The sequence below is a fragment of the Cetorhinus maximus genome, chromosome 18 (genome assembly GCF_964194155.1).
Source record: "Cetorhinus maximus chromosome 18, sCetMax3.hap1.1, whole genome shotgun sequence".
Taxonomy (NCBI): Eukaryota; Metazoa; Chordata; class Chondrichthyes; order Lamniformes; family Cetorhinidae; genus Cetorhinus; species Cetorhinus maximus.
In genome coordinates, this window is record NC_135896.1 from 46326070 (window position 1) to 46347729 (window position 21660).

The 21660-nt window shown below is 38.9% G+C and overlaps 1 protein-coding gene across 4 annotated transcripts in view; it reads right to left on the minus strand.

Moving 5' to 3' along the window:
* Positions 1 to 1696: 1696 nt before the first annotated feature.
* The window catches only part of fermt2 (FERM domain containing kindlin 2), a 131948-nt gene continuing 111984 nt past the window's right edge, over positions 1697 to 21660 (minus strand). For 2 of the 4 annotated variants that reach the window (XM_078562613.1, XM_078562611.1), the window contains 5 exons: positions 20075 to 20296; positions 8540 to 8560; positions 7874 to 7998; positions 5349 to 5490; positions 1697 to 2876 (listed from right to left, as the gene is read on the minus strand). In XM_078562613.1, coding sequence (XP_078418739.1) covers positions 2703 to 2876; positions 5349 to 5490; positions 7874 to 7998; positions 8540 to 8560; positions 20075 to 20296 — 684 coding nt within the window. In that variant the 3' untranslated portion in view covers positions 1697 to 2702. The remainder of the gene's footprint in view (positions 2877 to 5348; positions 5491 to 7873; positions 7999 to 8539; positions 8561 to 20074; positions 20297 to 21660) is intronic. The other 2 variants (XM_078562614.1, XM_078562612.1) reach the window with 1 other exon arrangement.

Sequence of the window (21660 nt, forward strand, 5' to 3'; positions counted from 1 at the left end):
ATAATAGCTTACTGTACCCTTATCAATACATATATTTTTAATATATGTTTTAGTAGCTCAGGATATTTTTCATTAATCAGAATAGCTCTCATTAAAGAAAATGTTGGCGACCCTGAGGTACAGCAATCAAACACAAAGAGAAAAGAAATGTATCTTCCTTGTTGCTTGATCACTGTTTTTAGTGAGTCTCTAGAATGGCACTTCCTACAGTGCGTAAAAGGCCATAAAATCAATAAAACTAGAAAGGTTATCAAGCAACAGTCTGACAGTTATGCTCTCAGGTCAAGCCCATCAGCCAACACATAAGACTCTATCATTGACTCCAGGCTCCATTAAGCCTCATGGCCAACTGTGTCATTCCTTCACTGTGGACCAGGTGGGCATGCATTGCCAGTCACCATGAATAGCTATTACCGGAGGGCCAGCACTGATTCTCTGCCTCTTCCTGGAATTGTGTGCCCTATTCTGCAAGGAGAGTTACGAGTGTGAGAAATGAAATATGTGGCGATGATACAATGTCAACATTTATGAAGTCTGACTGCAAAGGATGAGCATGAGATGTCAACAAGTTAAGGTTGAGAGCGAGTGTTGTCTTTGAGATGGGGATGAGGGGAAGCGCCTGGAGACAGAAGAATGATTGAATCTGTAAGGTGTGTTGGTCTGAGGTGGAGAATTCTGAGAAAGTCAAGAGTGCGAGCTTGGCACTTGAAAGGGTTTTGCCACTCACCTTTTCACCCTCGAGTCCTTGAACCTCTTGGGGCACAGTATCCAGATTCTAGGAAACAAATCCATGCTGCTCACTTCCTCAGCCACTTCTGTCCACACCTGCTTGATTTGAAAGGCAGTCTTCTTCCTCCTGTGGGAAATAGCACTTCGTCACTCAGATCCCGGTGCAGGCACTCCAAGGAAGAGTCAGAGACAGAGACATTGTCGGGGGCGGTCAGAGGCAGCCTTCCAACATCTTTCCAGTGTTGTAGATGTTGAAGCCTCAAGAAGCAATGAAGGATTCAGCAACTGATCCCTGCTGGTGGCCTTCAAGTAAAAATCCTTGCTTTGACAGAGTGAGGTCGGTCATCATGCTTGCCTTCCAATTGGTTGGGAAACCTGGAAGCAGGAGGCTACCATGTGGCTGAGTTGCAGAGCCACAGCAAAGCCCACTTCCCTGACGAGTGGGTTCCTGACCCACTGCCGACAGCGGGTCAATCTCAATAAAACTCCGTCCATTAATGCGATTTCTCACTCCATGGATACTGCCTGACCCGTTGATTTTTTAAAATTTCATATTTCCAGTATTTTCCTTGTATTAGATTTACAAAAATTTTGGATATAATATCCTTCTCTCCTGTCACTTTGGATTGCTAAGATCAGCTATACTTCAGTCGTATTATGCTTTTTTGAACAATTTATTTCAAACCAACATTTTTGCTATTACTGTATGAGATTCTTCTTACTTTTCCCTTAACCTACAGAAGTTGGCCTGCACTTTCACGGGTTGATTAACACTGCTCAGTTACTTGCCATTAACAAGGACTCTTGTATGTAGACAGGGCTGAACCGGACAGTTTTTCTGCTACATTAGTATTCTACCCGACAGTTCAGTGTAAACTGATCACCTTTGCAAGACTAACATGTCACTGCTTGTCTATGGTGCTGACCACAAACCAAATCTTATTTTAAATAAATAATAAAAGGGAGATTTTAAATAAAAGATTCAACTTTTATTTAAAATAAATGCATTTATACAGGTTTTCAAAACAATGTTATGCTCCACTGTTTAGGAGTCAGTGGCACAATTTTCAGCTAGCTGTTACAATGAAACATGATATAATTAAGCAAGGCTCAAAAATTAATTTTCTTCTAATAAATTTTTACTGTTACCTATGCCTGCAAAAGCATATCAAAACAGAATACATTGTAAGCACATTCTGTAACTGATTTGTGATGCCATAGTTTAAAAACTGTACAATTATATAAAACTTGTGTTTTTACATTAGTTACATGAAAAAAACAAATACTTCATATAGAATTACTTCATAATGTACTGGAAAGATTTTATATTTTAAAAGAAACAAAGAGGTAACTAATGCTGGTGATTAAAACTGCTTCACATAATACTATAGGGTGTAAAAAAAAAAAGGTTGGCAATATAAACTACAGTATGTAAATGAAACTAATAACCAGACATTTGGGTAAGCAAGCTAAAACAATGAGCTGTGTTTTTTGATTCCCAAACAAAACTATCTGCATATGCCAAGTTTCTGTAGTAGTCCTGGATTTGTGTTAGGGATTTTTGTTTTAGTTTTAAAAGAGTTTTTTTAAGTTACGAACAGACATGCAAAAGTTTGATAAATATTCTTGTGTGTTTTTTTTTTAGCCTTTGACACGCTTTGTGGATAGCTTACAGATCATACTATTTGACTGTTTCAAGACTTTAATTTTGAAACAGGTTTCTAATGAGGGGTCTTTCAAGTTTGCTTTTGGATGGGGAGAACATGCCATTTCCAAAACTGCAGTAGGCTGTTTGGTAGCTGGTTACTGTTAGTGCACATACAGTGTTAACTGATCTGGTAACTAAAAAAGTCCATTGTAAAATATTACAGTACGAGGCGTTTGCTGGAATAAGCAGCATATGTTGAGTAACAGCACTCATATCTAACAAAGGCATTTTAATGGCCTGACTATATCTTTCAATATATTTGCTGTCACATCCAACCACTAGTAAGCTTAAAGAACATGTCTTCATCCAAGCTTTCATTCTGATCTTTAGCCCGCGTTGACAGGAAGATGTAACCTCCAATGAACTCATGAACTACCTTGCAATCGATATCTCCACAGATAAAAGAAAGTCGAACGTCATCTGCAAACTCAACAGTCACCTAAACATAGATAGACAAAATGTAGCGCATTTATAACAGTTATACGTTTAATATACTTTTTTCTATCAAACAGGTCAGGCAGATTACAGGCACTTGTGCAAAATACGAACTCTCATCTTTAGGAGCCCTTAGAAAGAAATCACTCAGGCTAAAGATCGCTACTTTATGATTGGTTTTGATGCTTGTTTTTTGATCAAGAGTTAACGTACGATTAACATGATTTGTGACCTTCACTGAATATTAATACTAACATAATAGTTTCTATAAAAACCATTAGTTTGTTCCCTTTTCATGGGCAGAATTTTCAGGGTGATGGGCCCGGGAAACAGACCGCTGACCGCGATTGGCCCCCAACCCCAATTTCATGTTGGCTGGCCAGTTAACAGCCAACCAGTGTGAAAGTTGGGCTGAAAGGCTCAGCGCTGCTGGGACAAGGACAGGAAGAGGGCAAGCAATGTAGTCAGCGCAGGAGTGGGAGAGTGCGGAAGGAAAGCTCCCTGAAGGCAGAGAGCTGCCTCAGGGAGCTGCCAAATTTAAAATTGGGAAAAAATGTCCATGCCGTCAGAATGAGACACCTCAAAATGCGGACGATGAAATTTTTTTCGAAGCATTTTAATCTCTCTGAATTAATCACAGAAACCTCTTCCCACCCTTGGATGAGGTTTCCTCAAAAATGCAAAGGCCACCTGGCCGATTCGCCCGCCCGCCAACGTTGGATGGGCAGCCAAAAATTGCCATCAATTGCTACTTTATTGGCCTTAATAGGCCTAATTGGCGATGGATGCACTGCTGACTTTTGCGCATGCCCACTGAATGATCGTTTTGTATTTCTGCACCTCAAAAATAGGGTAGAAAAATTAGTTATGTTTGTAAATCAAAATATGCTCCATAATGTATCTAATAATGGAATATAGTTTATAACAATTTGCATTTTCAAATGCCATTTGGTAGTACAGAACTTCAGTATTGCTGAAAAAGAGACATGTCTAAGCTTTTTGTCTTGCACTCATCAGGACACTCACAAGAATACCAATAAATACCAACAATCTATATTGTATGTGAAGAGAGTGCTGATTGGTTGGCAAGTGGCATTGCCATGGAGATTGCACCATTGATGGTGACTGACAATTAACTGCTAAGCACTGTTTGAAATTTTAACCAAGCAGCTTGACCCTAATTGGTCAAGGCATTGCCCTCAGGAATGAGGCAGCTAATGGCTGTCACTTGTTTTGTTTAGCCGAAACAGGCATAACGTATGTACATGTTCTTTCTGTCTGCAAAGAACAGGGCCCTGTGTATTAAAAAAGTAGTTTCTAGTACACACAAATGCACCACGCTGCAAGCCCGACTGACAATCTTTAATTGGTTGTCAGAGTAATCCTTAGCACATTGGAGGATTATTTAGCAACTGTTGTCCAACTGCAGAGTGACATCTAATGTTGGACAGTTGTGTTTTGAGTTTTGCGGGCATTGGCTTGTTGGGTACAGTCTGTACCCTGCCCATTACAAATAGCAGCTGGGACACACTGTTTGGTACATTCTGCCAGTCTTTGGGATGTACAGCCTACATACCTAGCATCACACTGACAATGAAATTCATATACCACATTACTCATTTGTGAGACTGGCAGACAACAATTGCTAAATAATCCTCAATGTGCTAAGAATTACGCTGATAACCAATTTAAGTTTGTCATTCAGGCTAGCAGTGTGGTGCATTTGCATGTACTGGAAGCTACATATTAATACACAGGGCCCTGTCCTTTGCGGACAGAAAGGACATGTACATATATTGTGATAAAAGCAAAATACTGCAGATGCTGGAAATCTGAAACAAAAGCAAAAAATACTGGAAAAACTCAGCAGGCCTAGCAGCATCTGTGGAGCGAGAAACAGTTAACATTTATCCATATGATCTTCAGAGCTAAGGGTCAAACGGACTCGAAACATTAACTGTTTCTCTCTCCACAGGTGCTGCTAGGCCTGCTGCGTTTTTCCAGCAGTTTTGTTTTTGTTGTATGTACATTGTGCCTGTTTCAGCAAAACAAGTGACAGCCATTTGTTGACTCATTCCTCAGGGCAATGCCTTGACCAATCAGGGTCAAGCTGCCTGGTTTAAAATCCAAACAACGCTTGGCAGTTAACCATCGGTCACCATCATGGCAATGCCACATGCCAAGCCAATCAACATTCTCTTCACATACAGTATAAATTGTTGTTTTCTCTTTATATTGTTGCAAGAGTCCTGATGAGTGCAAGATGAAAAGATTAGACATGTCTCTTTTTTCAGCAATACTTTCAAATGTGTTGGTTTCATCTGCAACTAGAACTTATAAACAGATATTCCAATCACCTGCCTGTCTCACATAACCACTGATCCAATTTGGCTATTCAAAATTATGATAACATCCAAATTACTATAAGTTAGGTGCCAAGGTGTAAAAGATTCAGTACAGTCTTAATTAATCATACCATTTTTATCTCCCAATTAACATTCCACTGTTTCATGTTGCTGAACCTCCATGTCTTGATTGCATCTCCTGTGCTGGAATCCATCCTGATCAACCTATTGTAGGCTATGCCAATCAGATCATCTTTCTTACTTCCTTGAAATCTAAATTGCAACATATTGTAGAACATTTTTATAGCAAAACACTTTCTTATAAATGCCCATATTTTGCAACCGTTTAAAGTACAACAACCTACTGAATAGACATTTAATTAATGATTTTTTGAAGAATAAGTTTAATGTTTGTTTGCATTGAATATTTTTTTCTTTTATGGGATGTGGGCGTCAATGGCAAGGCCAACATTTGTTGCCCGTCCCTAATTGCCCGTTGCAAAGTCACTTCAGAGGGCAGTTAAGAGTCAACCACATTGCTGTGGGTCTGGAGTCACATGTAAGCCAGGCCAGACAAGGACGGCAGGTTTCCTATCCTAAAGGATATTAGTGAACCAATGGGTCACCATCACTGGGGCTAACTTTATATTCCAGATTTATTAACTGAATTCAAATTCCACCAGCTGTCGGAGTGGGATTTGAACCCATGTCCCCAGAGGATTAGCCTGGGTCGCTGGATTACTGGTCCAGTGATAATACCATTATGCCATACCTCCCCATATTGAAGCAAAATACCAGGCCTATAAAAAGCAACTGATCTACAAGTCCCCAGAAATACAAATGATTGCATAGCACAAGACCATTAGCCAATTTTTAAATATCTGATTTGTTCAAGGAAACGTTAATAAAATGTATTAGAATTGCTTGTTCAAGATCAAAACTTTGATATAGATGACCATTTTAAAACAAAAAGACTGCATTGGTGCTACTTCCAATAGAAATAAGCAATTTGATTGAGCTAGTGTAGAAAAATAAGTATATTCACTCATACAAATATAATCTATTATTGCTGCTGAAGCATTAACAAATTTATAAACTATTTTAAATAGAGCATTCGCAAGGAAGCTTTTCTTTGAACAGACTTTTCACATTTAAACAACATTTCAAGAGGCCCATTCGGTGGTCAGTGCTGAATTTTTATATATTCACATCTTGCTAGCACAAGACAGTGAATTAGCAGCAACTTCTTGAATAGAATAATGCATTTACAAAAAAAAAACACATGATTCACTTTACCGCCTACAGCAAAATCATGAATGGTGGCAATTACTGTATTCAAACTGGTAAGTGATATCCCAGGGAATTTCCAGAGGATGTAGCTCTGAAGAATGTATTTAAATACTTCATTTTTGCTCTGTGACCCCATTGCTGACCTTTCTAAATGCAATTACTTGGAGTGTCAGTATTCTGTGTTCTTTAAAGATAATCTGCTTCTTAAGTAGTTTTTTTAAAGGAGGGAAGGGTGACATCTAGGTTAACTGTCTCCTCACCCAAGATAGATAGATAGATTATATTTTTTTAATCAATAGTTAAAGCAACCACCATTCTCAGTAACACAATTTATGGATAGCCCAAATGCTAAACAGGCAGAAATTCTGTATGTTTTCAAAATTCTGTGCCAAGCATCAACACACCAAGAGGATGTGTGGGTGTATATACTATACTTGCAGGCATTGGCCAATGCAACTCAAACAAGCCGATGGGAGATGCATAACAAATGCCAAGGACAGATATTTATTTCATTTCTCCCACTTGAGAAGATACTTAACTTCCAGCTAATAATTAGAAACCGCAAGAAATATAGAACCCTTTCACTCCTGCCAGTTCTGTCCAGAGGAACTAAATGCCCATTTGTGACTAAGGGATGTCACCTTTTCGGCATATACCAGTTTATCAATATCTTGTGACAGGTAGAAATATAAAAATGTCAAAGTTTATTTATAACAACTCCTGACAATTTGGTAGTTGGTTGTGTGTTTGCCAAGGTGGGAGATTATATCAAAGGTTTCTGATGTAATTGGTGAAAAGGTGGTCACACAGCAGCTTTATAGGCATCTATAGAATACAGGACTGGTCATTTTTCTGCACCTGTCTGGGGTCAATGGGGTGGGGTTGCAGAAAAGGGAAAGAAATCTGTAGAATGTTAATTTCTAATAAAAATGGAATATTGTTTTCATTCTGGTTGTTTAAATCCAACAAAACATGTTTGAAACAGAGCTAGTCAAGATCTAAAATCCCCTTTCAAAGAAGACAACGTTAAGGGTACACTTAAGGCTCTGGCCCCATTCTATTCTTTGAAGAAATATTTAGCTAAACATTAAACTAATCATCTTGGTGACAACTTTATAGTATTCAATAGGGAAGATCAAGATGATTTTTTTCCATACCAGTTGATCGCCCATTGTACTGCACAGGTGTAGAACCTTCCTTGGCATATTTAAACAGATTAAATAGCAATTACAATGGCTGCCACAGATCAGGCACAGGTCCTTACATTCAAAATCTGGAAGCCATTGCGCCCGCTCAAAGCTCAAAGAACGTGCAAAAGCATTCAGGTTGCTACCTCACAACTTAATTATAGATTTAACATTGTTACCTTGCAATGAAGTGTGTGATACCAAATTCAGGTAGTGACTGCCAAGCCTGAATAAACCTCATCTTTGCTTCAATGAGACTCATCTGAGCTACATTCTGATGGGCCTCAAGAATTCTGGCAGAGATCTGGAGGAAAAAAAAAATACAAAATTAATTGTTACTTGCCTTAGCTATGGATATCAGAATAGCAATGGACAAAGGAAAAAAAATGGCACAAACCTGAGTAATAGGGTTAAAAACATAGACATATCTAGGTCTATAAAAAGTTAGTTTTCTTTCGTTAAAAAAACATTCAGCACCAGAAAAAAAACTTCCACTGTCACATGATCAAACAGGTCAACCAAACTGGTAGCTGTGCATTCATGTAAACAGTCTTACATTTATGTTAAATGCCGTTAATCTCAGGATTCATTTCCCAAGACATTTTTTTTTAATGTCAAGAATGGAACACACTTTAAATATTAATTCTTCAGTGTCAGATTTTATTAAAATTGCTAATATTGCAAAATTCTAATTTACTGATTGTCCTTTGTCTCCAAGTTTGGATCCAGTGGAGGTTTTCACTTCAGTATTAACATTTAACATTCCTGACGCACAAAGAAGCCCACGTATACACACACACACACAAATATTTCAACCCATCACAGTGACTGAACTGTCCACTTACCAAGTCCCTTACATAGCCTGGCTGAAGAGGGCAGCATGAAGAGCGAAAAGGAAGTTGAAAGAAAATGCAGTGAGAATAAGGTAACAAAAGCACACAAACAGCTTTTCACACCCATCCATCTGCCTCCCACTACTCATGAAAAAAACCCTAAACACATGAAATTAATTACCGAAATCCAATTTAGGCAACTTCTATAAAGATTGTATGCTAAAATTTCAAAGTAAAAACATCTGACGCAAAAGTAACAACACAAATCTTGGTGCTTTGAATGTGATTCACCTCTGAAGTGGTTAATAAATTTTGTTTTGGGGGTTGGGGGGGGTGGGGTGGGAAATGTACTATAAACTCACTATTTACAAATCTAAAAGATCTGCTTTAGTTTGGAACCTATTTAACCCCTAACTTAAGCACACTATAAAACAGTAATAATTAAAAAAGACATTAGAAAACTATAACTGGAATGAAATGAATAGACTCAAACATGTCAGCACTTTTACACATCAGAACAGCAATATCTAATGTCTGCCACATGTTCTTCATATTTATTCTTGAGTCATGGACTCAAAAATACAAAAGTAATTTCTTTGCAAATAAGTTTTACCCAAAATCGCTATGTATTCATGCACATCTCAAGGAAATTGCAACTGATTAATATTCCGTAAATGAGAACATAATTCACGTTTAACTAGAGATGAGCAATTTGACAAAAACAATTAGTTTTGCAGACTTTCCCTCCCCCAATACAATGCTGTAAAGCATAGAGACATTTTCTATGTGAAAGGCACCATATAAATACATGTTTTCATTATTCAATATAAATCAATAGAACTATGGGTACAAAAGAAAAACTATAAATGTTCACCATAATGAGCAATAGAGGGTAGGGCAGCTCAGGGATGAAGGAGGGATCATAAATGCGAATGCTCCAAGTATGACAGATACTAACAGATACTAATTTTTTTTAAAAAAAAAACTGAAATTTTACAAATGATGCCAGTAGCATCCACAAGGGTATGCTACAGGAAGCTTCGGAACAATTGGGTGAAATATAGTAAAGGAATTGGCTTTAAAAATAATGAGCAGAACTCAAAATGTGGATGTGATAGTGCCTGAGTAGCACATGCTACTCTTTTGAAAGAGGTCAGCAGAGAATCTGGTCAGAATTTTTCAATTTGTCTTAAATAAACAAATTTTTTGGTTTGACGTAGCCAATATAACACCCTTTTCACGAGGAAGAGAAGGGTAAATCAGGTAATTATGGACCGATTAGTCGAATATCAGTTGTTGGCAAACTGCTAGGTTCCACAATTGGAGATAAAATCAGTGATCATTTAGAAATGTTGCACAAGGGTAAAAGGATAGTCAGCAAGGATTTGTTGAAGGCATGCCACGTTTAACACATTTAAGAGAGGTTTGTTTGAAGAGGTGACTGATCGGATAAATGGAATATAACAGATATATAATGCATATGGATTTTCAATAAGGTGTCTCAAGTGGTTTGTTAGAAAAAAAATCATGCATATGGTCTGAGAAAACAGCAATCTGGATAGAAAGTTAGTTAATAGACATGAAACCAAGTTGGGATAAAGGGTGTCCCTTGGGATCAATGTTGGGTTCACTTCTGTCCTGAGTATACATATGAGTTTGGATATAGGGAACACAATCTCAAAATTTGAGGATTACACAAAAGTAGGAAGTTTGACCAACAGTGCTGAGGACTTTTAAGATTTCAAGATAACAGACCAGTAAGTGGAATTTGTAGAATGGATGCTTACGCAATTTAATGCAGATAAATGTGAGGCAATATATTTTAGTACAATCACTTGGATTTGAAGTATTCATGGAAAGTGTACATGAACAGACAGAGACCTGGGATTCTGTTAAAGTAGATTTTACTTGCACTTTCAAGAAATAAAATACCCAACAGCAAAAAAAAGGTGGCATTAACTAAAACGTAATGACATACTTATGCACAGCATTCTACATGTGGTCTAACCAATGTTATGTGCAGCTTTGGGCACCTTATTAAGCGAAGACATTAAAGCCATAGAGCACACAACATAAATTCATTATGATGATATCAGGAATGGGAAACATTAGTGCATAAAAGTAAAATAACGCAAATGCTGGAAATCTGAAATAAAAACATATACAGGAAATACTTAGCAGATCTGGCACCATCTGTGGAGAGAGAAAAAAGAGTTAACGTTCCAGGTCATTGACCTGAAATGTTAATATAAAGCAGATACTCAAGTTACTGGGACCAATTCCATTGGAGGAGGAAAAACTAAAAGGATATTTAACAAAAGTTCTTGTTAGTTATGAAGAGTTTGATAGCATGAATTGGGAGAAACTATTTCCTCTAGTTGGGGGATGGGGGGCTAAATGCTGTGGGTCATAAATTTATCAACGTCACTGTGGGCGAAGAGAAAAGCTTTTTAATGAAGAAGCGGGTTATTAGAGCAAGGGCTTTCCTGCAGAGAGGGTTGAGGCAGAGACTGTTTATATTTTAAAAAGGCAATGGATAACTGTTTGAAGCAAACAAATATCATTGCCAATTTCCACACCTGCCTCAGCTGAAACGCTTATCCATGCCCTTGTTATCTCTAAACCTGGCTGGCCTTGTACCCCCATACTCTTGAGCCCATCCAAAACTCAGCTGCTTGTATCCTAACTTGCAATAAGCACTCCAAAAGCAAAATGCTGCAGATTCTGGAAATCTGAAATAAACAGAAAATGCTGAAAATATTCAGCAGGTCTGGCAGCATCTGTGGAGAGAGAAACAGAATTAACATTTCAGGTCATGACCCTGCCAGACCTGCTTTGTATTTCCAGCATTTTCTTGGCGTTTATTGCAAAAAGTACCTGCCCATCACCCGCGTGCTCACTGACCTCCATTGGCACCTGATCCAATAACACTGATTTTAACATTTCTTCTTTGCTTTCAGATCCCTCCACAGCCTCCCCCTTCCTCATCTCTACACTTCTCCAATTCTGGCCCCTTGCACATCCCCAGCTGTCATCACTTCATCATTGGAAGATATGCCTCGCGGTGCCTAAGGCCTAAACTCTGGAATCTCCTCCCTAAACCTGCCCGCCTGTCTGTTTTCATTTGCAATGAGTCTGAAAAACTACTTAACCTGTCCTAATATCACTTGATGTGACTCAGTGTCAAATTTTGTTTGATAACGCTCCTGTGAAGCACCTACAGGCATTCTACTATGTTAAAGGCACAGTTGTAAATATAAGTTGTTACAGTTGCTGTTGTTGAGTAGGGCAGTAGAATAATCCAAAACTAACCCTATCAAAGAGCCGGCAGAGACACAATGGCTGAATGGTCTCCTTCTGTTTCATAAATTTTTATGATTCTAGTTTAACTCATTAGTTTACAACTTGGATATGCAATTTTTTTGGGCTGCTCTATCTGGAGGCAAACTTTGATCTAACCTTGTACAGCAAGAGTCACTAATTCCTCATACTAATTTTTAACAATCTTTAACTTTCATGATTAAGCAAGTGCTGCTTCTAGTTTTGAAGCAAAAAAAAAAAAAAAATTGGCAGTTTTTAAGTTCACAACAGATGGATGAGACCCTGGGGGCCAAGGTGGCAATTTTTTTTTACTTCAGCAAATGTGAAAATACTTCGGAGATGACTGCAATATACAACAGCAAGCAAATTCAAATAAAATTCCATGAAAGCTTTGTGTACTAAAGTCCAGGCGATGCAGTACTTTGGCTCTAGCCCCAGGAACTGAATTTAGCATTTCCCTTATTAGTTTATAAGCATACATCCCAGAAATTCTCCAAACACTCACAACAAGTTATTTCTTCTTTCTCTACAACCAATTGTCAGTCTATAATAAATATGATCAGTACATAGCTACTTGACCTCAGAGTCAGCAGAGCGATGAGACCATCAAAATCAGAGAGCTATGAAGATAGCAACCACCTCCATTTAGTGATAAACTGAAATGTCTTAGTTCCAAAATATGTAATGGGAAATATTGCTAGTGTTACTATCTCCATAGAGATCGTTAACTTTAAAAAAAATGAATTCCTATGACCAACTGAAAAGATCACACAAGATTTCAAGTTAAGGCTTTCACTGTAGCAAACAAACTAAAAGCAATATTGACCAAACACTATTTTGTAGGAAAACTTATACTCTACACTACAGAAACATTCCCTTATTAACGTTTTAACATTACCGAAAACCTCCCTCCACATTATACGTTACTCTGCCCCTTTAGCTGACACTCTATTCTCCCAACTCTCAAAGTGATTTTTAGCTCCCAAGGGCCTGCTTCCTTTCTTTTCCTTTTCCAGCCGGAAAACTCCTAATTCTCAAACTGACTTTTATGGGGTGGGTTATGCTGGAGATTCCTCCCTTTAGTCAAAGCTAGGTGAATCTTCCAGTCTTGTTCAAATCCTTATGAACTCTGCCTCTTCAGTTAAGTATGCATGGTGTGCCAAAAAAGACTTGCTGCATCTCTCTCGCTCTCTGATTCTGACAGGCTGAAACCATTTGAGTTTGCGATATTTTAAGAAACACCCTGCACGCCAATCCTACAACGGCTTCCTATGGACGCCCCCTCCTTCTCAAGGGACACCTCCATGGCAACATGAATCACATAGGCCTTGTATCCAAGTAGAAACACTGATGAGCTATCCTTTAAACTTCCAATTTCATTCCATCTTGAAACTAAATACACAGTTTAAAGTATAACCGCTTACAATATCTGACATTCTTAACACCTTCCGGGGACTTTGAAAACTAACAGTCTATACACTGTCAGCACAGATGCTTTGGTCATCATTTTCAGGTGTTAGCACTTTGCACCTTCTTCCCAGTAAAACAACCCGACCCCCCTTTAATATTTAACACCCAAGCCACCAAGCTGTTCATCAGAAGAATTCAGAACAGGTCACATGACCTGTTCATTCCTCCATTTTACTCTAAATTAAAGACAGTCCCAAAACATCATAATCTTCTAAAACTTCAAATTTGTAACACTCGATATTTTTTTAAAAATCCTACAATAAGCAAAGACAATAAAACCACATATTATATGAATAGTTATGGCTGTAGACTTTGTAACCTTGGACTTGAGCATTTCAGTACAAGGTCTAAATAGGCACATCACATGCATTGCCTTGTATACTGCAGCACATTTTGTGACTCAAGCTGGAGGATGAAATCAAGGAATACAAAGGCTCATTTTAAATCACATCAGGCTAGTTTTGTGTTAAACAGTTTTTCTTTTTCCTGTTTTTTTTCATAGGAAGACTTTTGCCAACAGGAAAGAACTGTTACATGGGCAGCAGTAACTGCCTTCAAATAAAACATGAATCATTCTTCCCAGTTCAGAAATGCCAGCATAGTGAAACATTTATAGAGCTGAATCATGGAATCTCTGCATGGTTTCCCAATGCAGGTATTTGTATTTGGAACTTTTCATCATTTGGGTTATCCACACATACCAACCTCTTAAAGCCTAAAGTAGACCTACACTAAGTCAACCAACCTCTAAGCTGACATCTGCACAATAAAGTAAGTTTTATCAGGAGTTGCGCAAACAAAAAAATTCACTGTTAATGAGGTAGTGCAAATGCACTGTGCACTGGATCTGCACACTTGTCTGCAGCCAGCAGCCATTCCAGAGCATTTTATGCATTGAATTTACTGCCTACTGGTACCCAGAAAATAACTCTGCTCTGTATGACATGTTTAAAATGCTTGAACTCAAATGTTTCAGCTATTAAAATGAGGCATGTCTCCAGTCAATAATTTGTAGCTGTAGCCTTCAATTGAGGCAGAAATTCTTTAAATTTACCATTTGTCTAAATAATAATCTAAAATTGTATTAATTATATCACAGTTATATCCCTTAACAGCTCCTAGTTTGTGAAGTCAGGCATTTCATGTGATAAATTGGAGCACATTAGTAAATTCTCTGACAGTAATCAATTTAAACATTTATTACTATGGCATACGACATTATGTGCTTGCAATCTAACATGTTACAATATGCCCTGGCCTTCAGATGCAGATCCTATCAGGCTAATCATTTCCAGCAAGAAGCATTTCCTCTCCAAACAATTAACACCAGATCATTCAAGCTTGCATTTAAACTCACTGTTTCTATTATGTCAATTCAAAATATTAATTTCATAGTCCTTGCACTGAGGGTTACTTAAGGAAAAGCATAATTGAAAACAGTTGGCACAAACTAAAACTAATATTGTTAATCATTAATCCTATAGGTGGTGGAGAAGTGAAAGGAGAATCAAGTGACATTATTTCGAAAGTATGCAAGTGCCAATGAGGGGCAAGAACAGACTGGGCTCAGTAAAGATGGGCCCTTCAGTTGAAAAGCCTGGTAATACTCTATGTTCACCCACAACTAGCCTGTTTGTAACGTACAACAGGACTGCTCGGATCCAAGATAGCCCAGCATTCGTGCTTCTTTGAGAAGGGAGAGAAAAAGCAGAGAAAATTGGCAAATACATGCTCAAAGAAAACTGCTTTTGAAGGCCTGACATAAAGTCTGGACTTCTTTTGCGAAAATTCAGGCTTAAATGAAAAAAAAACTGCAAAACAAAATGGATACTAATGGAAGACAAGGCTTGATGATATTAGACTGAAATGTCTAGGATCAGGGTTGGCTATTAACAGTTATATAGCATCTTGAATATAATAAAATGTCTCAAAGCACTTCATAGGATCATGATCACTGTGGGTGTACCTACAGCACATGGACTGCAGCAGTTCAAGAAGGCAGCTCACCATCACCTTCAAGGCCAACTAGGGATGGGCAATAAATGCTGGCCCAGCCAGCGAAGCCCACATCCCGTGAATGAATAAAAAAAGATGGAAAAGGTACGTTTTAGCAACACCTTAGAGGAGAGAGGTGGTTTAGGGAGGGAATTCCAGAGATTAAGGCCTTGGCAGCTGTAGGCATGCTAACAATGATAGAACTATATATATAAAAAAAATCGGGATGCCTATGAGATCAGAAAATTGGAGGAGTTCAATTAAAAGGGTTGGCGGTCACAGATTTAGGGTGGGGTGAAGCCATGGAAGGATTTGAAAACAAGGACAAGAATTTTAAAATTGAGGCACTGCTTAACTGGAAGCTGACATAGGTCAGTTAGCAGAGGGATGAACGGAGATTGGGATTTGGTGCATGTTAGAACATGGGCAGCAGAGTTTGATGACCTCAGCTTTATGGAGAATAGAATGTGGAAGGCCTGCCAGGAGTGCATTAGTCAAATCCAGAGGTAACAAAGGCATGAATGAAGATTTTAGCACCAAATATGACACCAAGGTAGCGAATAGTCTGGATCAGCCTAATAAAATTGCCAGGGAAAGGAATGAAGTTGGTACCTAGGGAATGGAATTTGTGGGGCAAACTGAAAACAATCAGCAGAATCTTGTGGACGCAATAGGGGCCTTGCCTGCCAGCTGGAGAGCCAATGAGAGATCTGCGGTGCCTCCTTTGGGGAAAGCCCACCGAATCACGAGCCAATCAGGCAATTGAGAGGCCAGCATCAGGCCTTTCCTGGGAATCAGGACCCAGAGGCTCCTTTGAGCGGCAGTGTCACTGGGGAGGTGGCGGATGCTGCCCGAATGACAGCCACTGGAGTCTCAGGATCGCAGAATGCCCCAGGCCACAGCTAAGTAATGGCGGAAGCAAGAGCAAGGGCAGAGGGTGGATCTCAGCAGGTTCACCCCTTTCCGCTGCCAGGTCTCTCAATCAGGCACTGAGTGCCTTTGAAGAAGGGACCCCACCCCCACCCAAAAAGTTGTGGTTTTCCTTACATTAGTTGGAGGAAATTTCTGCTCATCTAGCACTGCATATCAGACAAGCAGTCTGATAATTTCGAAAGAGGAGGGTTAAGAGAAGGTGGTAGTGTCATCAACATATATATGTGGGAAATGAAGATGTGTTTTCAGATGATGGGCAGCCTGTACATGAGAAATAGGAGGGGGGAAGCAGTTATCCAACAATGTGGGAGCAGGAAGAGCAGCCATTGCTGTGATTCTATAATTAGATAGATAAAAATGGAACCAGGTGAGAGCAGTCCCACGCAGCTGGATGACATTGGAGAGGCGGAGTATAGCGTCGTCAACCATGTCAAAGGCAGCAGATAGATTGAGAACGATAAGGGGTAGTTTACCTTTGTCAGTCACAATGGATATTGTCATTAATGACTTTGATAAGAACGGTCATGAAGTTTGTACTGTTATTCTATTAAATCTTATGAGATTTGTACTTCAACTCCATTTACTCACCTTTGCTCCAATCTTGATACTATTTTAAAAATCTATAAACCCACATCTCAGCCTCTAGAGCCTTTTGGTATAGTGAGTTTCAGATTTCCACTACTGTGTGAAAAGGTAGCTCCTGATTTCAGACCTAATTGGCTTAACTCTTGTATTAAGATTCTCAACATGTTTCTGCACATATCCTACTGAATCCCTTTACCATTTAAAACAGCTCAATTAGATCATCCTTCAGCCTTCTACACTCAGAATACAAGGCATGTTCATGCAGCCTGTCTTCATAAATTATCCCTTTTAAGTCCCAGTATGGCAAATCTGCACAGTAACCCCTCAAAAAGTCTATATATTTCTTCTGAGGCCCAAAACTGAGTGTGGTACTTCATTTGGGGTCTGTACAACTGAAGAATCACTTTCCTACTTCTGAATGCCAATCCCCTTGAAGTAAAGGCCAATATTCTATTAGTTTTGTTGATTTTTTAAAAAGAAAGCTTTAAAAAATTTAAATAGCTAAATCCTTTTGTGCTTCTATTATTAAGAAAATATTCCAGTTTCTCTTTCTCAGATCAGGAGTGGATGAGCCTCACACTTGCTAAAATTGAAATATTTCTGCCAAAGCTTTGCCCAAGTATTTGGTCCTCCATGTCCTTTTGTAACTTCCTGCTCCCATTTATACAGCAAATAGCGTCTCCTTAAGTGCTATTTGCAAACTTGGATACACAGTTCCCAATTTCTTCATCCAAGTCATAAACATACATTGCATAAAGCTGAAGCCCCAGTACAAATTCCTGGGGAACAGTACCATCATAACCTGCCAACCAGAGGTGGTTTCCTACATCTCTAATCTCTGTATCCTAACTCCCTACCAGTTATCAACATTAGTCCATTTTGGTGCACTTACATTTTCTGTATGTTAAAGCGTGTGTATTACTGAGAAGGAGAAGACAGACAGTTTCTCTGAAGAGCCAGTGAAAGGTTGCAAGAAATGACCCCAATTTAACTGACTTTCTTGGACAGAGGAGCCATTACTCGAGGAAGGATTAATCAAAACAGAGAACTCTTAAGTTGCTCTGTTTATCAAGATTTCAAACAATTTCTCAAAAAGGAAGGGATGGAGAAAGCATCTCCAAGAAGGTAATTTCTCTCAAGAACCACAGATAGAAAGAGGATTTGGCTGGTTTATAATCTGCAAACTGGCAGCTGAAACAATGGGAAGGAATTCGGATTGGCTTGTAGGTTCTTGGCATTAAACCAGAATTTATTCATCTGAAGATTCAATATTTGGTAACAAGGTGAGATTTCATACTTTCCCATTCCCTGAGGTTTTAAATAATGCCTTATTTTCTCAACCTGCTAGGTTTAAATACAAGCAATAGTGCAATAATTTAATAGCTTCAATAACAGCAAAAAAAGGTCACATCTGAATTGAAGTGCAAAACTTAGATTTACCCAGGAGGTGCACAAATAGTAAATACCAGAAGGTAATACATCCTCATCAGATTCAGATAACTTCAAATATTTAATTAAATGCACATGATCCTCAAGTCTTCTAAATGTGTCAGCTTTATGAGGTAAAACTTACATACATTCAGCCCAAAATAGCTTCTTGGGGAATAAAATCCTATCCTTACGATATGAACATCAATATATATTCTTACTTAAAGAATTCATTAATTGCGGAGAGATGACAGTGTCAGTCTGGGTGTCAGCTGTGGTTCAGTAGTAGAATTCTCTCCTAAATTTCAGCAGATTGTGGGTTCAAGTCCCAGGACAGAGACTTGAGCATAAAATCTAGGCCAGTGCAGTATCATGGGAATGGTGCACAGTCAAGGCTGCCATCTTGCAGTTGAGCTGTTAGATTGAAGGCCCATCTACCCTCTTGGGTAGGCAGGAAAGATGCATTGGCACTATTTTGAAAAAAAAATACAGGGTTAGGGTTAAGGTCCTGGTCAATATTTAATTCCTCAGCCTTCTGGTCATTGCTGATTATGGGCCCTGGCTGTTTATAAGCTGGTTGTTGTACTCCCTACACTACAACAGTGACTATATTGTAAAAGTACTTCATTGGTTGTAGAGTGCTTCGAGATGTCCTGAGGTCATGAAAGCACTGATAAAACTGCACAACTTGCTTCCTTTTTCAGAAAATTTCTTAAAATTAATCTCATTTCTTCACGCTCCATACAGATGGTTCAGTTAAAAAAAACTTCCTGGAAACAAAATTTCAAGAATCTGGCAACAAGCTACAATGGTGCTTCTGGTCTACACATTTTAGGAACAGAAGTATCATATGACTCAATGACCTCTTTTGAACCACAGCTCCCAAGTTTGGAAGCTTTCATTTCAGTAAATACAAGACTTAGTTGAACTTGGAGAGTTTTCAAAAATATCTCTTGCAATCAATAGCAAAATCTTTAGGATGAAAGGAGATGGGTACTCAGGAGGGAAATAAATGATCCTGATTATGTGCTACAGAACGAGTGAAATAACAAAGATCAAATCCATGACTGCACATGAAGTAAAACCCTGGGGATTAGATGACCACCCATATGCTAAGTGAGTGAGAAATAAGTGAAGAACAGAATTATTAGAGAGAGTGCCGTTTAGATCACAGAACAAGCTATACACAGCTTTGCAGGTTACAAAAAAAAAAACTGGGCATCTTAGTAGACACTATCGATCATAATGAAGGAATAATGATATAGTTCCAAGTCAGGATGGTGTGTGGTTCGGAGGGCACCGCCACTTTCAAGTTCCCCTCCAAGCCACCAATATCCTGACTGGAAAATACATCACCGTGCCTTCACTGCTGCTGGATCAAAATCCTGGAACTATCTTCCTAACAGCACTGTGGGTGTACCTACACCACATGGCCTGCAACAGCTCAAGGCAGTGAATCACCACCACCTTAAGGGCAATTAGGGATGGGCAATAAATGCTGGCTGAGCCAACAACGCCCACATCCCAAGAATGAATAAACAAAAAAAGAGCTACTGCATAATGCCATCTCAAATGGAAGGACTGTGAAATGCTCCTGAAAATTTAATGTCACTTTAGTTTACCATGAAAAGTTAATATATTGCTTTGGAACAGAGTTAATGCTGTGCGTACTTAACAGGTGTATACATTTTTGGACTTTCAAACAGCATGTATCCCAGATCACTCAATGTTAACAATGGCAATTATGACAGGTTTGTAGGATGAAATAAGATTAATGTAAAATGCAATATATAAAATGATCTCTTGGTAAAATACCTGCTTGTTTTTGTATTTTTTCAAATAGCGAGGAGACACAAGACATTCTGGATTGATGTCTGTTGAGTTCTGGTCTGGAATAACTTGTGGATCAGGGTTTAAATGTTGCATCTTCAAAAACGACAAGATATTCTGCACCTCAAGACTGTATGAGCTGTCTGCCATTGTCTTGCCTTTTGATGCTAGTCTGCAGGCTGCCATCCACTGTGCATACTGCTTTTCCTAATGAAAGGCATGAAAGTTAACTTCAAAAAGGAACACATTTTGCCCCTCAAAAATAATTTTTAGCTCTTCACTTGAATATCAATTTCTCTTGGATTGCAATATTTATCAAAAAAATTTATACTGATATAATTACTATTATAATTAAACGGTCAGGCATTAGATCATATTTAGGTTTTACATTTCAGTTAATGCAGGGAGCCTTCAGTCACATTTACAGCTAACAAAGGCATAAAGAATGTAAGATATTCACAGCAAATTTATGTTCATATTTTTAAAAACCAAATAGAAAAGCTATAATGAGGTCTCCAGTGGAATCAGAATCAAAGTGGAATATAATTTTCAGTATCTCACACAACAGATTTATATAATACATCACTCATTTGTGAGGATCAAATTACTCTCACAATGTGTTAACTTGCTTTAAAGTTTCTGTTTTATCATTATGCAATCACATTACAAGGACACACAAGGACATCAACTGGCCAGAGACTAGGGCAGGAGAAACAGAAGAGACAGGCGGTAACAAATGATGAACGTGATCACTATTAGGCTGACTGAATAAATCACATTCTACTTTAATTACACAAATTCAATGACTTTGATGAATTCAATGAATAACTGTTGTGGATCATGTACAGTAACACAAATTCCACTTCCATTACATGGGATTGTGATATTTTTCAGAATGGTTGGGATTGTGTTTGGAGATACTGAGTGCAAGTCTGGAACGATTCCACCAAATGCAGTAGCAGATAGGATGTTTTACCCACTGGCCACAATGGCAGCTTTTTGCGCCGTATCGTCCTATTCCCAGTGCCTCTTTATACATTCTCGGGAAACAAACCGGGTTGCTGGCAGGGCGGCCTCTGCCCTGCCGTCACCTCAGGCCTTCAGTAAACTGGGCACAATATTTAAAAGCTGTACCTGCACAGAGCTAGCACTCGAAGGGATAGGAAGCTGCTAGGAACTGATGGCTGCCAAGGGGAGAAAACATGCTGCCCCCAAATTTAGCGACGCCTCCCTTGAGCACCTAGTGGACGCAGTGGAGGCCCACCATGAAGCCCTCTACCCCTACTCTGGGTGAAGGCCAGCAAGTAAGGTCGCCAATCCAACATGGGAGGCAGTGGCAACGGCAGCAGATGTCAACACCAATGCCCTGTAAAAGACAACAGCCATCCAGTGTAGGAAGGGGATGAATGCTCTCATCAAGGGTAAGTCGCTCTTCTCATCACTCTCAACTCACACTAACAAACCCATCACACATCTACAGGGATCTCACGCCTCAAGGGACAACACCACTAACTCTCACACACATCCTCATCACCATTGGGCTCATATCCTCTGGAGCTTGCATCTTCATC